This window comes from Ochotona curzoniae, unplaced genomic scaffold (assembly GCF_017591425.1).
Source record: "Ochotona curzoniae isolate NIBS_2020 unplaced genomic scaffold, NIBS_Ocur_1.0 scaffold_4683, whole genome shotgun sequence".
Lineage (NCBI taxonomy): Eukaryota > Metazoa > Chordata > Mammalia > Lagomorpha > Ochotonidae > Ochotona > Ochotona curzoniae.
This window is the reverse complement of record NW_024467121.1, coordinates 28,872,165-28,884,584: the sequence shown is the minus strand read 5'-3', so window position 1 is coordinate 28,884,584 and position 12,420 is coordinate 28,872,165. Positions and strand designations below refer to the sequence as shown.

General features: G+C 42.2%; 1 protein-coding gene across 1 annotated transcript in view; it reads right to left on the bottom strand.

Annotated features, from left to right (window-relative positions):
• The window catches only part of NID1 (nidogen 1), a 75,010-nt gene that overhangs the window by 51,880 nt on the left and 10,710 nt on the right, over positions 1-12,420 (bottom strand). The window contains exons 2-3 of the mRNA XM_040968091.1: positions 6,052-6,351; positions 2,368-2,594 (exon numbers count right to left, since the gene is read on the bottom strand). Of these exons, the coding sequence (XP_040824025.1) occupies positions 2,368-2,594; positions 6,052-6,351 (527 nt within the window). The remainder of the gene's footprint in view (positions 1-2,367; positions 2,595-6,051; positions 6,352-12,420) is intronic.

The following is a 12,420-nucleotide window of genomic DNA, read 5'->3' as shown; positions in this document are numbered from 1 at the left end:
TTCTCCATCTTAGGAGTTAAGGTAGCTCACAGGACTGAAGGTGACTTTGGACTGAAGTCATTTATGTTCTCCACTATTCTTTCCATGACAAGATGTGATGTGAGAAACAATACAATGATTTTGTCCAGGTTCCTGACAAAGCATTCCAAGTACTCCTTAAACCCTTGCAATTTGCAAACTGATCAGAGTGACTTTTGTATACTAATGATTTGGCTGGTGACTGGGAGCCCCTGGAAAGCTTCAGGATAAAGCCTGTTGGACAGATAGACCAAGCCAGGATTGTAAAGTTACATGGTTCAAGACCTCTACCTCCCACCTCCAAGGAGGAAAGAGGTGCTGAATGAAGATGGAGGCCATCCCTAATGCCAATGATTCTGTGTAATGAGATCTCCATAAACACCACAAATGACAGGGCTTCAAGAGCTGCTAGGACGGTGAACACATAGAGGCACTAAGAGGGAGGATCTGTGGGGTGGGCATCATGGTGTAGCCGGTAAAGCCACCACCTGAGACATCAGAGTTCTGTATAAAATCAGAGTTCTATATGATCCCAGGCGATCCAGTCCCTGCTAAGGTACCTGGAGAAGCATCAGAAGATGGCCCGTGTGCATGGAGCCCTGCACACATGTGGGAGACCTGGGACAAGCTCTGGATTACTAGCTACAGCCTCAGCTATTGCAGTCATTTTCGAGAGTGAATCAGCAGATGGAACATCTCTCTCTCCCTTTCTCTGTAACTGTGCCTTTCAAATAAATAAAAATAAATCCATAAAAAACAACTGAGAGGATGGAGCCTCTGGACTGGCATGGAAGTGCTACTCTTCCCCTCATACTTTGCCCTAGTCACCCTGTCTGTCAGTTGTTCCTGAGTTATATCTTTATATTGAGTTGGCAACAGCATGTAAGGCACGTTCCTGAGTTTGGTGAGCTGTCTTAGCAAATTATCAAATAGGAGGACTGGGTCATGGAAACCCCCAGGGTTTGTAACTGGTTAGTCTGAAACACAGGTTGAACTACAGAGCTTGCAACTGGCACGTGAAATAGAGTTGGGCTTGTAGGGCTGAGTCCTTGATCTGTGGGGTCTGCACTAAGTCCAGAAGTCAGTGCCAGGACTAAGGGAGTAGTCAGACACCCAGCTGAATTCAAGTTGGAAAATTTGTGTGTGTAAGCATAAGAAACCACATCTTTGGTTTCAGAAATGCTTTGTGACCAGTGCAAACATGGCTTATTAGAAATCCCATCGCCAAGGACTGCAGAATCTTGGCTAGGTCTCAGTTTACCTTATTGTGACAAAAGAGAATGGCAAAAAGCAAATTCTAAAGCAAAATGAAAAAAATTCACAACAACAAAATCACAATACTCCTGATCTCTACTTCTTCCTGTATCATTTTTACTGTTTTCATGAGTATGTGGCTGGAAGTGTTGTCACACAGTTATGTACAATGATGGGGTCACCACTCCGTGGAAGCTGCTGGGTCAAAATCTACAGTGGTCTAGGAGACAGGAAATCTGTCTCTCAAGAACTCAGGTACTGTGGCATGGGAAACTGGACCAGTTCATCAGAGTTAGTTATTACATTTTTAGGAAATTTAAAAGTCAGAGTTAAACATAGTTATGTTATTAAACATAAGCAAATCAATTATATTTTCAAGGGTGAGAAATAAAATTCACCATGTCCGAAATATTTCACTATCATATCCTTGAAGGTTACTGTACCTTTATAGTGAGAATGTATATACTGGGGCATCTTTTCTTTACTCTTCACTGACTAACATGACCACAGTAAGAGTAGAAATAGGCAAATGTTATACATCAGGGCTCTGTAAAACTACTCATTAAAAGTTTATCTATACATCAATAAGCAACTGACAGAGGAAGCCTTATGCTAGATTTGCTGATAGGAAATTGGGAGGGTAGATTTAATTCCTTATTTTGAAAAGAATGAGAGATGAAAGGTTTTTAAAAAAAACCCTAGATTTAGCTGTTTCCCCTTTTGACAAAATCTACAGAATAGCCTGTTAGCACTGTTTGATTGAACACTAGTCAATACTTAGTGCAGGGCGAAATGGCTTCCTTAGCCTTGGGTTCACAAGCAGGAGAGATAATTCACTAACCTTTATCTCTTATGTATATTAGATAGTCTTAAATGAGGATATCTAAAAAATAGCATACCTGTTCATTCTAGGAATATATAGCCTTAAACACATCAGAAAAAAAAAAGTACTTCATAATTACAACAGCTATATATAAGATTTAAATCTATAGGAACACTTAAGACATGATCTATAAAATCTATTACATAATCCTTGATAACAAAAGAATAACATTAAGAGGAGACACTATTAAAATTATTTAAAAAGAAGCATACTTGACCAAATTCTCAATTGATTCTCTGTCATTAGCAAATATATTATATGTTCCATTGCTCTTCCACAAGAATCCCACTAAACCTTGACTGAATGCCACCACTGCAGGGACTTGGTTCTCTTCCTTCTTTGAGAATGTCGTATAGAACTGCAGGCCGTCTTCAGGATAAAGGAAAATGGCGTAGGAACTAGATTCGGAGGAGGCCAGAACAGCCTGGAACGTGTTTCTCTGTGAAGATGAGTTAAAAGTCAATTACTAAGGAAAACAGCTGCAGATCCTAAACTGTGTTGCACAGCACACTACCTCCTGGAAGTGCTCTACAGACACAGCAAGTCTCACCCAGCTCTAAAAGAAACACCTGTGCAGCATGGCTAATATGCTCCAGGACAGCGCCCACTTAAGTCCCTTAAAGCTAGGTCAACATGAAATTTGCTGATTAATGAATGAAAATCCTCTGCATAACTGGAACTATGGTTAACCAAAAATAATACAGATGGCTCCTCCCATGGATGGGGAATCTTTTTTCTGCCAAGAGAAATGTGGATATTTATAATATCATTCAGAGGCCACACAAAATTATCAACTTAAAATTAGCCTGCTACAGATTGCTGAATTTTGAGCCACCTGCGATTGCCTGGGTGGAGTCTCACTTTACATGCATGCCTTATATGGTCCATGAGCTGGATGTTCTTCATCCCTTCTAGATGGTAGCCTAACTCTCATGCAACTCGGAAAATTCTAACCAATAGAATCTGTTTCCATGGCCATTAGATACATATATCCACATTCACCATAAAGCAAATATTTATTGAGTACCACCAAAACACAACCTCCCCGCCCCCAAATGAGACTGAGAGAAAACAGAGCAGAGTTCACACCTGTGTTCTACACAGGTGGCCCTGGGCATGCCACTGAACTCGCCAATCTTAAGTTTTTCTCTTTGTGAAATAGAGATAAAATCACCTACTTAGTAGTAATGTTGGGAAGACCATGAAAAGTTAATACGCAAGGCGCTAGGCACAAAGACATATTCCTCAAATGGCAGTATCTTTACTACATACCATGCATTGCTCTGAGTTCTGTGGATATGAATATGAAAAACCCATGGTCCCTGCCCTGGAGAACCTATAGTCCAGGATGGAAGATTGACATATGAACAAACTGCACAACTCTACAGCAGTTATGTGCAAAGTGATATAGGAGCCACAGGAGTGAAGCCAGTGGATCCAGCCCTCACAGAAGGGTGAGGATGAAGGAACAGGCAGGAGTCTGTCACCTGCAGAGTCAGGGAGAGGAATGCCCAAGGAGAATGGACGGCAAGTATAACATATGGCTGGCTACACACAAAAAGGTACCATCAGGGCACTGCAAATAATTCTATACAGTGGTTGAAAAGGGTATGCACTAAATCAGTGGGTGAGGGTTGGTTGGGCTTTGCCGCATTATCAACTGGCAGATACTGGCACAGGGGGCTAATTCTGTCAAGTTAAACTGCAGAACCACCTGGAGAGTGCATAATCAAGGAGTGGGAGTGGCCTAGAAGGGAAATAGTGGGCTCCTTCCTCTTGGATTACCACCCCCAATGGAGAGCACAAAAACCAGGACAGTGGCAGGGGTGGCTAGACAGAAAGGCACCCAATAGCATGTATGTGGGCTGGATAGTCGGGCCCATTGGGTTGAACTAGGCTTCAATGTCCATTGACATGTATGAGAACTGAATGGGATGTGGGACAGACTGGACTAGTCTGCTGCACACACCGGCAAACCAGGATAGGGAACGGACCTGGTGGGGGTTATTGTGGGTCGCTCTGACTAGGCTGCAGCTCCCACTGGTTTATGTGAGGGCTGAGTATGTGCTAGGCAGAACCAGGATGGACTGCAACACCTATTGGTTCCAGTGGAAGACAGGGCTGGAAACAGAACCAACCCAGCAATTGCAACCACCAGCTGACTGTATGGGGTCCTGTACTTCCAAGTACACACAAGAATCTGGTCTGGGTTCACCTCAGATAAAGTTTCTTTGGGGATCTCCCCAATCAAATTGCCAGACTCAGAACCCTAACCCTGAAAAGACAGAGGACAAAACAAGTCAATCAACTACCTCAGCCATATGTTGGCAGTGAAAAACAGGGCAAACGGAGACTCTAAGATGGACTATGTCAACCAGTGAATTCTGCAGTGACCTCATCGTGCTTGGAATGACGAGACTGACAGCAATTCAGAACTGGTGAACTATCAAAACCACTTGAGCAAGACCCTTGGAGCATGCCCCACATTGGAGACCTGGGGTGAGTGGGAAACTGGGTGTGGCTTCTCCCTTTATCTCCCCCTTTCCCTCAGATACACGAAGGAAACAATGTGGAAATAATAGTCTTACCCACTTTCCTGTAGCCCTTGAACCTTTGTACTCTAATTAGCTATGTAAAGATTGTCAAAAATATAATTTAAAAAATGGAAAAAGAAAAAAAAGAAGAAACGGGTATGCAGAAGTGTAACAGATTAACTCCCTCTTCTCCTGCCACCACACTCACAAGACAAAAAGGCATTCAAGAAAAATAAGAAATGAAACAGTTTTTCTATTAAAGTGCTCAGCCAATTAACAGAGGACAAAACAAAATGTTTGACACTGGTCTATAACAGACCTTCCCAAAATACGTTCTGTGGGACAGGAGGTGTCCTATTTGTGGTGTCAGGGGGAGGTCTTAGCATTTTCCAGACTCATTTGGCCAGGGAAGCCTTTCCCTAAGATCTGTCTTATAGTACTATGCTCTGTGGCACACTCTTTGGGGAGCCACCAGTCTGGAACATTCCCTATTTATGTGGGGTGCTTTGGGATCTTTCAAGTTTCTCTACTTTATATACTACAAACATCAAATGTTGGAGAGAAAGTACTTTGCCAAGGAAAGATTAAGGCCTATCCTAAAAACCCATGTCAGATCTGATGATGGCTTCCTGACGTACCCAAATACAATCACGCATCACCTAACAAGAAGGATACATTTTAGTAAGTATGTCAAGTAATTCTGCCATTGTGTAAACATCACAGTGATTTCATGAGGTGATTTAAGCTCGTGGGTCAAGTGGTGTGTGTGTGGTCCACAACTGACTGAAACACTGCTATGTGGTATATGACTGTCCTCTTTTCTTTAAGGGCAAGTTCAAGCTCTACAGCCTGGTCTGTCAGGCCTTTCCTGACCATGTGTCCCCCAGAGGTCCTTACCCCTGGGCCATGTTAATGCTTGTGTTTTGAACCACTCACATAATACAAACCTGCTCTAGTCTCCTTAATACATTCTGGACCTTGTCTTTATGTCCCCACTCTTTCAGAGTACCTCATTTTTAACCCATCATTTAATAGTAAGAATTTCTCTATTTATTTAGAAGCTATCTTTTCACTAACTGCCATCTCAAGTAAGGACAGTCAGAGATGCCACATTTACTAACACCATTCTGACTATGGGGAATTTTTTTTTTTCTATCATGGAAACTCAGATTTCTACAGCCTTGCCAAAAAGCTTTTGGAAGCTATAGACCTGTAATGACCATCCTGCTAGATTTTGCTTTGGGCTTCCTGTGTTAATCAATAATTCAGGCATAAAGTACACAAGAATACATCAAACCAAAAGAAAAAAGAGTACAACGCCAGTTCAAGTTCAGAGGAACTTGAACCTGAGCAAGTGCTTACCTTGCCTTCTTGGATAGGGTCTTTGTTGGGCCCTTGGTAGGCAGCCACAGATTCCCAGGTGACAACCACCACACTATTGGGCTGGAAAACAACCTCTGGGAACCCTCTCTGGATACATTCCGCTGCCAGCTGAATGACGGAGGGGGATAAGTCTTCACGATAATAAACCTTCCCGAGGCCATCTGTAGTGTCCAAGTCTGCCAGGAAGGGTGCAACTGCGCCAAAGGTTGGTGGGAAGAGCCCAGGCTGGGATTCCTTGGTTGGGGGTTCACTCATGGCGATGATGCCATTTGTGGTGACCTGTACGAAACCAAGTGTGGTTAAAGACAATGCAGAAATAACTTCTTTCTCAGAAGTCCTGGGCACCCACTTGCAGGTGCTGCCACAGGTGCCCATGGATGCAAAGTACAGTGGGATCAGACAGTCTTGGGGCCCACACTGCAAAACCAGTCTTTGTCTATGCAAGATGGGCTGGTTGAAGAAGCAAGACAATGTCATTTGGACATGTGCTGGTTGGGGAAACCTTGAGCTAGTACTCACATCACATTTCTTCATCTCTGCCCTCCTAACCTCAAATAAAATAAAATAAATAAAATGGTAAAATAAAATAGTAAGAATAAGAGTGCTTTGTTTGTTGCCATGCATTATTAAAACATAAGTCATTATAAAAGCCTTAATTAATTTACATTATAAACAGAAGGAATCAATCATTCCATATCAGGGAATATGCTAGGTACTAAAGGTACAAAAACATGTCGAACTCAGTTCCTTTCTTTAAAGAACCCACAATCCAGGTAAGGAGAAAGGCTCACACAAATGATGATACAAAGAAATGTCAAGAAACAAAGGTGGGGCCAGTGTTATGGCACAGCCAGTTAAGCAGCCATCTGCAATGTCAACATCTCACATGGGCACGGTATGATTCCCAGTAAATCCACTTTCAAACCATCTCCCTATTAGTATGCTTGGGAAAGCTGCAAAGGACGGCCCAGGTACTTGGGCCCCTGAACCCACGTGAAAGACCTGGGTGACGTTCCAAGCTCCTGGCTTCAGACTGGCCTACCCCCAGCCACTGTGACCATGTGGGGAGTGAATCACGATGGAAGATGTTTTTCCTGTCTCTCCTCCTCTCTGTATATCTGACTTTCCAAAATAAATAAATAAATCTTTAAAAAAGAAAAAGACTAGGGACTGTTAATATACACATTTTTTATGATGGGGAAAATTGATTAAATCATTAATTTTGGCCTAACTTATCTAATTAAAATGTGACAACACAGGTCATTGAGACCAGAGAGCCTGACCCCAAAGTTGGCTTATTTACTGCTTGGACAACTTTCTAGAAATCAGTTACAAATGCCTACAAAAAAATTAGTGCTACTGCTGTTACTCAGCTAAAACCCATGCCTCCTGAAGAAAGGGGCCATTGAAGGATGGTGGCCCCATAGCTGTCAGGGCCCTTGGACCTGCAACAAGTTCATGTTAATGAGTGAAGCTTGACCCCAGCCCCACTTTCTTGTTACTGTGCAATCCACTGATGACCCAGATTTCACTGCAGTGATCCTTAACACTTAGAGAATTCATGAAGTTGAAGGAAAAAAAGGCCCTAATCAAATGGAATGGCACCTAATGCTACTCTTTGAAAGGCTGTAACCTGGAAACACAAAGAGCTGAGAGTGACTCTTCACTCAGCTATCCAGAGTTGATGAAAAGGGCTGTGGGTTTTCCAGTCCCATGATTTTTGCCTCTCCTCCTCCCACAGCCTTCAACCCTTCAGTCACTTCACACCTCATTACCAAAGGATGGGTCAGGACACCATTTGGTGACTTTAAGAGAACCTGGCAAAATGGTCCAGTGAGGTTGGAGATTGGTGGGAGGAGGGCACAGGAAAAGAAACCAAGCTTTGAGAATCAAACATGTACTCAACAAAAATCTCTTGACCAAACTTCAGGGGCTGTTAACTGTTTAGGTGGCAGATTTTTCCATCATCACCTCACACCAGTAAGACTTCCTGGGACAGGCTACAGAGACGGGAGGCAGGCAAGGAGCTTCACGGAGCTGGTCTTAGTGCCAAACATCCCAACCGGGCTGGTGTGTGGGAGCGTGGGAACGGCTCACTTTCTCAAGCCTGTGGTGTTGGCAGCAAGTGGCTGCTAGCGGGAAGCGAGCACACAGAGGCCACGTAGAGACGACTGAGCCTAATAGCCATTTGTCAGTGAAACTTAAATTGGTCCAACAAATTTGAACATGCTCCCAGTGTCTGCTAGGCTTTAAGATCTGGGCACTGAAATGCTTCTGTTTTCACAGGGAAGGCCGTAAGAACCAAGTTTTGACAGGCATCATGACACCGCCCCGCCCCCCTGCCTCCCCATCCACCCCATGCTTTGGACAAAGATCTTGCAACCCACAGTGGTAGTAGAATTGCTGGGAAAAACTTCTCAGCCAATTTCACTACACAATAACTGATTGCATGTGGTCACAAAGAAACAGAACTACTTGGATAAAAGTAATACATAGCAGAATAGTCACCAGTTCTGCTGGATTCTTAGCTTTAAACTTTTCCTTGACAAACTCTCCCCTCTCCACCCCAGGTGAACCAAAAATATCAAACTTAATGAAGAACATCCCCTTGCATTTGAGATTCATTTGTAAGACCTCTCAAGTGCATGATGCTCCTGATGAGCCTTGCTCCTTGTCTCCATTTTCTGAAAGTATCTGAAGACAGACTGCTATTGCATAGCACCCACAAAAATTAACCACAAAATGGCTTAAAGACTTAAATGTAAGCTCTGAAACCATAATGCTCACAGAAGAAGGCATAGGGAGAAAGTTCCTCAGCACTGGTCTTGGCAATGATGCTTTGGACACAACATCAAACACCCAGGCAACAAAAGCAACAACAAACCAGCAAGGCTCCATGGTTGTTTTTGCATCCCCCCTCCTTCCTCAGACTCGCCCACTGCTCCTTGCTCCATCCTTGCCACGCCCTTTGTGAGGATCCAAGGCCATCAGCTGCACAGGCCACACTTGGCTGCATTGATGAGCGGAGGATGCTGGCAAACACAGATTTAACAACTTATCAAAAATTACAGAGCCTTGAGGTGCCTGCCCCCTTACAGTGTCAAGGGTCCAGAAAGAACCAATGTGTATTCATAAGGATTGCACAGCGATCACCAGTGATCCCCACACTTGTGCTGGTTAAGGAATGTCACAATTGGCCAACCTTTAATTTTTATATGAATGTTGGTAAGGCTAGAGCAGAACCACGTGCACTAGAACAAATGTCTCCAGCTTTATCACGGTGTTTCACTTATGAAATTGTTACATGCTCTTGATACTACGGTGCACACTGCTTTGAAAACAATTTATTGGCTTCAACCCTTGGCAAAGTTTCATTTCTCCTTGTGATGTCCTCCTGATTTCCTATGGGATATTTATCGCTCATTCCTTTACATCTGTCCTTCTCTCCAACTTTTAGAGTTAGCATCTTAGAACCCTAAATCCCAAGGGTGTCAGTATGTTCCTTGCTATAAGTCATTTTGCAAAACCCATCCTGGACTGAATGTGCTCATGAAGAAGTCCATCTTCTTCATGAATGACCTAAGGATAATAATTAGTTAGGAGAATAATTTGTTAAGAGAACTAACCCTAATCATTTTACCATGACACACACTAACTACTTATTGCCTTTGTGAGGTTCTCGTTGATTCCGCATAGGCAATCAAAACCTCTTTTTTGAGGAGCAGCTAATTCCACCCTGTCAATCAATGCAAATATTGAAAGCTCATGTACAACGCCAGTGGAAAAAGTTCATTTGGCAAAGTTAAACTTCAGTTCAGTCTGTTACTAGTATGACTTAAAGCTTTTCTACCGAACACCGAACATGTCCACCCACTCACCCCAGGCACGACAGTAAACAATTCAGCTTTTCATCTGGCTGCCTTAGGGCAGAACATGTCAATTATATCACAAAAGACAGGGGTGAAAATGCCAAGCACCACGTGGTCAACAGCTGGAACCACTTAGGCACGATTGTTTCAACCCAGCTGACAAGCCGGAGATGAACAGAGCAGCTAACTCACAATGGAGGGGTGTTTCTCCACAGAAATCACTTGTGTCTCCGTTTCATCTGTAGTGGGAACTCACGACAACCTGAATTACTGTCTAAACACAGATATGCAGTGAATTAAAACTTCCGTTAGCATCTCTGATATTCCAAAGCACACCAAAAAAGTCAAGCAGCAGCCGTCTCTTTTTCGAAGGCAGAAATAAGCAGAAAGCAGTCTGCAATAGTCGGAGAAAGCATTCCTCCAAAACGCATGCGGCTGGAGAACGCTGGAGGCACACACAAATAAGAAACAAGCAGGGCTTAAGAAACATAAACAGCTGTGCTGAGAAGACAATGAAACTTAAAAAGCAGACTCCATGGGTGGGAGCAGTGGGAACTTACTGTAAAGTAATTTAGAGTAAACAATGGAAAAGCAACAAACATTTACTCCGCTTTGGCTAAGCTTAAGATGATTTACTGAGGCTGTTTGCATTTTTTTTAAATTTAATGCGACAGACACTTAACACAATCATCCCCCAGCTCACATACATGAAACAGACAAGGACATGACAAGAAACTTAGTTTAGCTTAATGTCACATTGTCAGCAGTGGGCCAGACTCTTTATGTTCTATTTGATTATATAACTTTAGGAAAAGGAGTGAGGTAGTCATGAAAGCTGCAAACTTCTATGCAACTTCTTCATGGTAGGTAATTAGACACATGGAAAAAAAAAAAAGGAGTTAAGAAAAGGGAAACTTGAAAAAGAAATCTAGTTAATAGCTGAATCCACGACACAATCAAAGTGGGAATTGATTAACTTCAGCTTAGATCCCAAATGTGGAGGTGGGATCCAATCTACTTGCATGGGACTTGAAAAGCATTTTAACTCCAGTTATCTCACTAAACCTGGCAGAGTGTGCACTGATACCATCTTCATTCTTTCAGAAAAAGAATTTCAGTTTATATCACTAAGATTAAGTGCCAGAACAAACCCCAAATCCACACTGCAAATGTTTTAACCCCACAATGTCTGAGAAGTAGCTGACTTGAATTAGAAATAGATACAAAGGAATTAGCAAATAAAGATGTTAGAATGACCTCAGGATAATAATTAGAAATAAGTCAACATTTTCACCTTAATCTAGTTAATGTTTAGTGAGAGACTGGATTAGTTACCCATCTCTTCTGCATGAAACATCTACTTGATATTACCTCCTAACATTTGAAAATTACTGAGGTCTTTGAATTTTAATTACCAGTGTGTCTATCAAAGAAAAGGTAAAAGTATCCTTGAGTGTTCCACACTTTGAGATCAGGAAAGAGAGGAAAAGGACTTTATCCCAACCCTCAACCTCTGGGAAAGACATGCTGCCTCAGAACAGCTTAGGTGTAGATTTCAGAAGTTAGCTCTGGCAGCCAGAACCCAAAAGCACACCAGTTCCTAGGGAACTGGTCAGTATCAGAAATCACAGAAAAATCAAGCATGTATCTTCCTTTCCAGAAGGAACCACAGCTCCTTGTAACCTAAAAGCCACAGATGACAGGCTTTTGTTTAAGGAATACACCAGCTAATGACCGTAGAATGAAATAAGCAATCACACAAACAAAAGGAAACATCATTTTGCAACACTTAAATTCATCATTGATTTGGACAAAGGTCATCAATGGATGCTAAAACCATTTGATGAAAGGTTGGTAGGCAAGGAAATCGTTGATAGAGCCAAGTACAACTCCAATGCTTGCATGTTGAGCAAAATAAGGGGAAAAAACAGCTTAACAGACACAATCTGGCTGCCAACATCTTAACACCAATTATTAATCACAGCATGGTTAATAGACAAAGCAGTAAACAGACATCACTTGCCTCCTCATGTTTACATCATGAAGTATCCTTATTAGTGAGTGCATAACCTATTAAAATATGAAAGGACAAATGGGTCAATTAAAAAGAAAACAAGGATTTGAATAGACATGTCTTGAAAGAAAATATACAAAGAATCCATTTGAAGATATTCAACATCAATAGCCACACTAAAGAATTCAAATCAAAGCTATAAGACGCTACTCCACATTCACCATGATACTTCTAAAAAGTGGGAAATAACAAGTGTTTGTAAAGATGTAGAGAAATTGGGATCCTCACACATTGTTGGCATGAGTTAGGAAGGCACAGTCACTTTGGAAAACAGCCAGACAGTTCCTCAAAATGCTAAACACAGAGTTACTGTTGGCCTAGCAATTCCACCTCTAGATATAAACAGTACAAAATAACTAAAAGCAAATGTCCACACAGCAGCTTGTATGTAAAGTGTTCACAGCA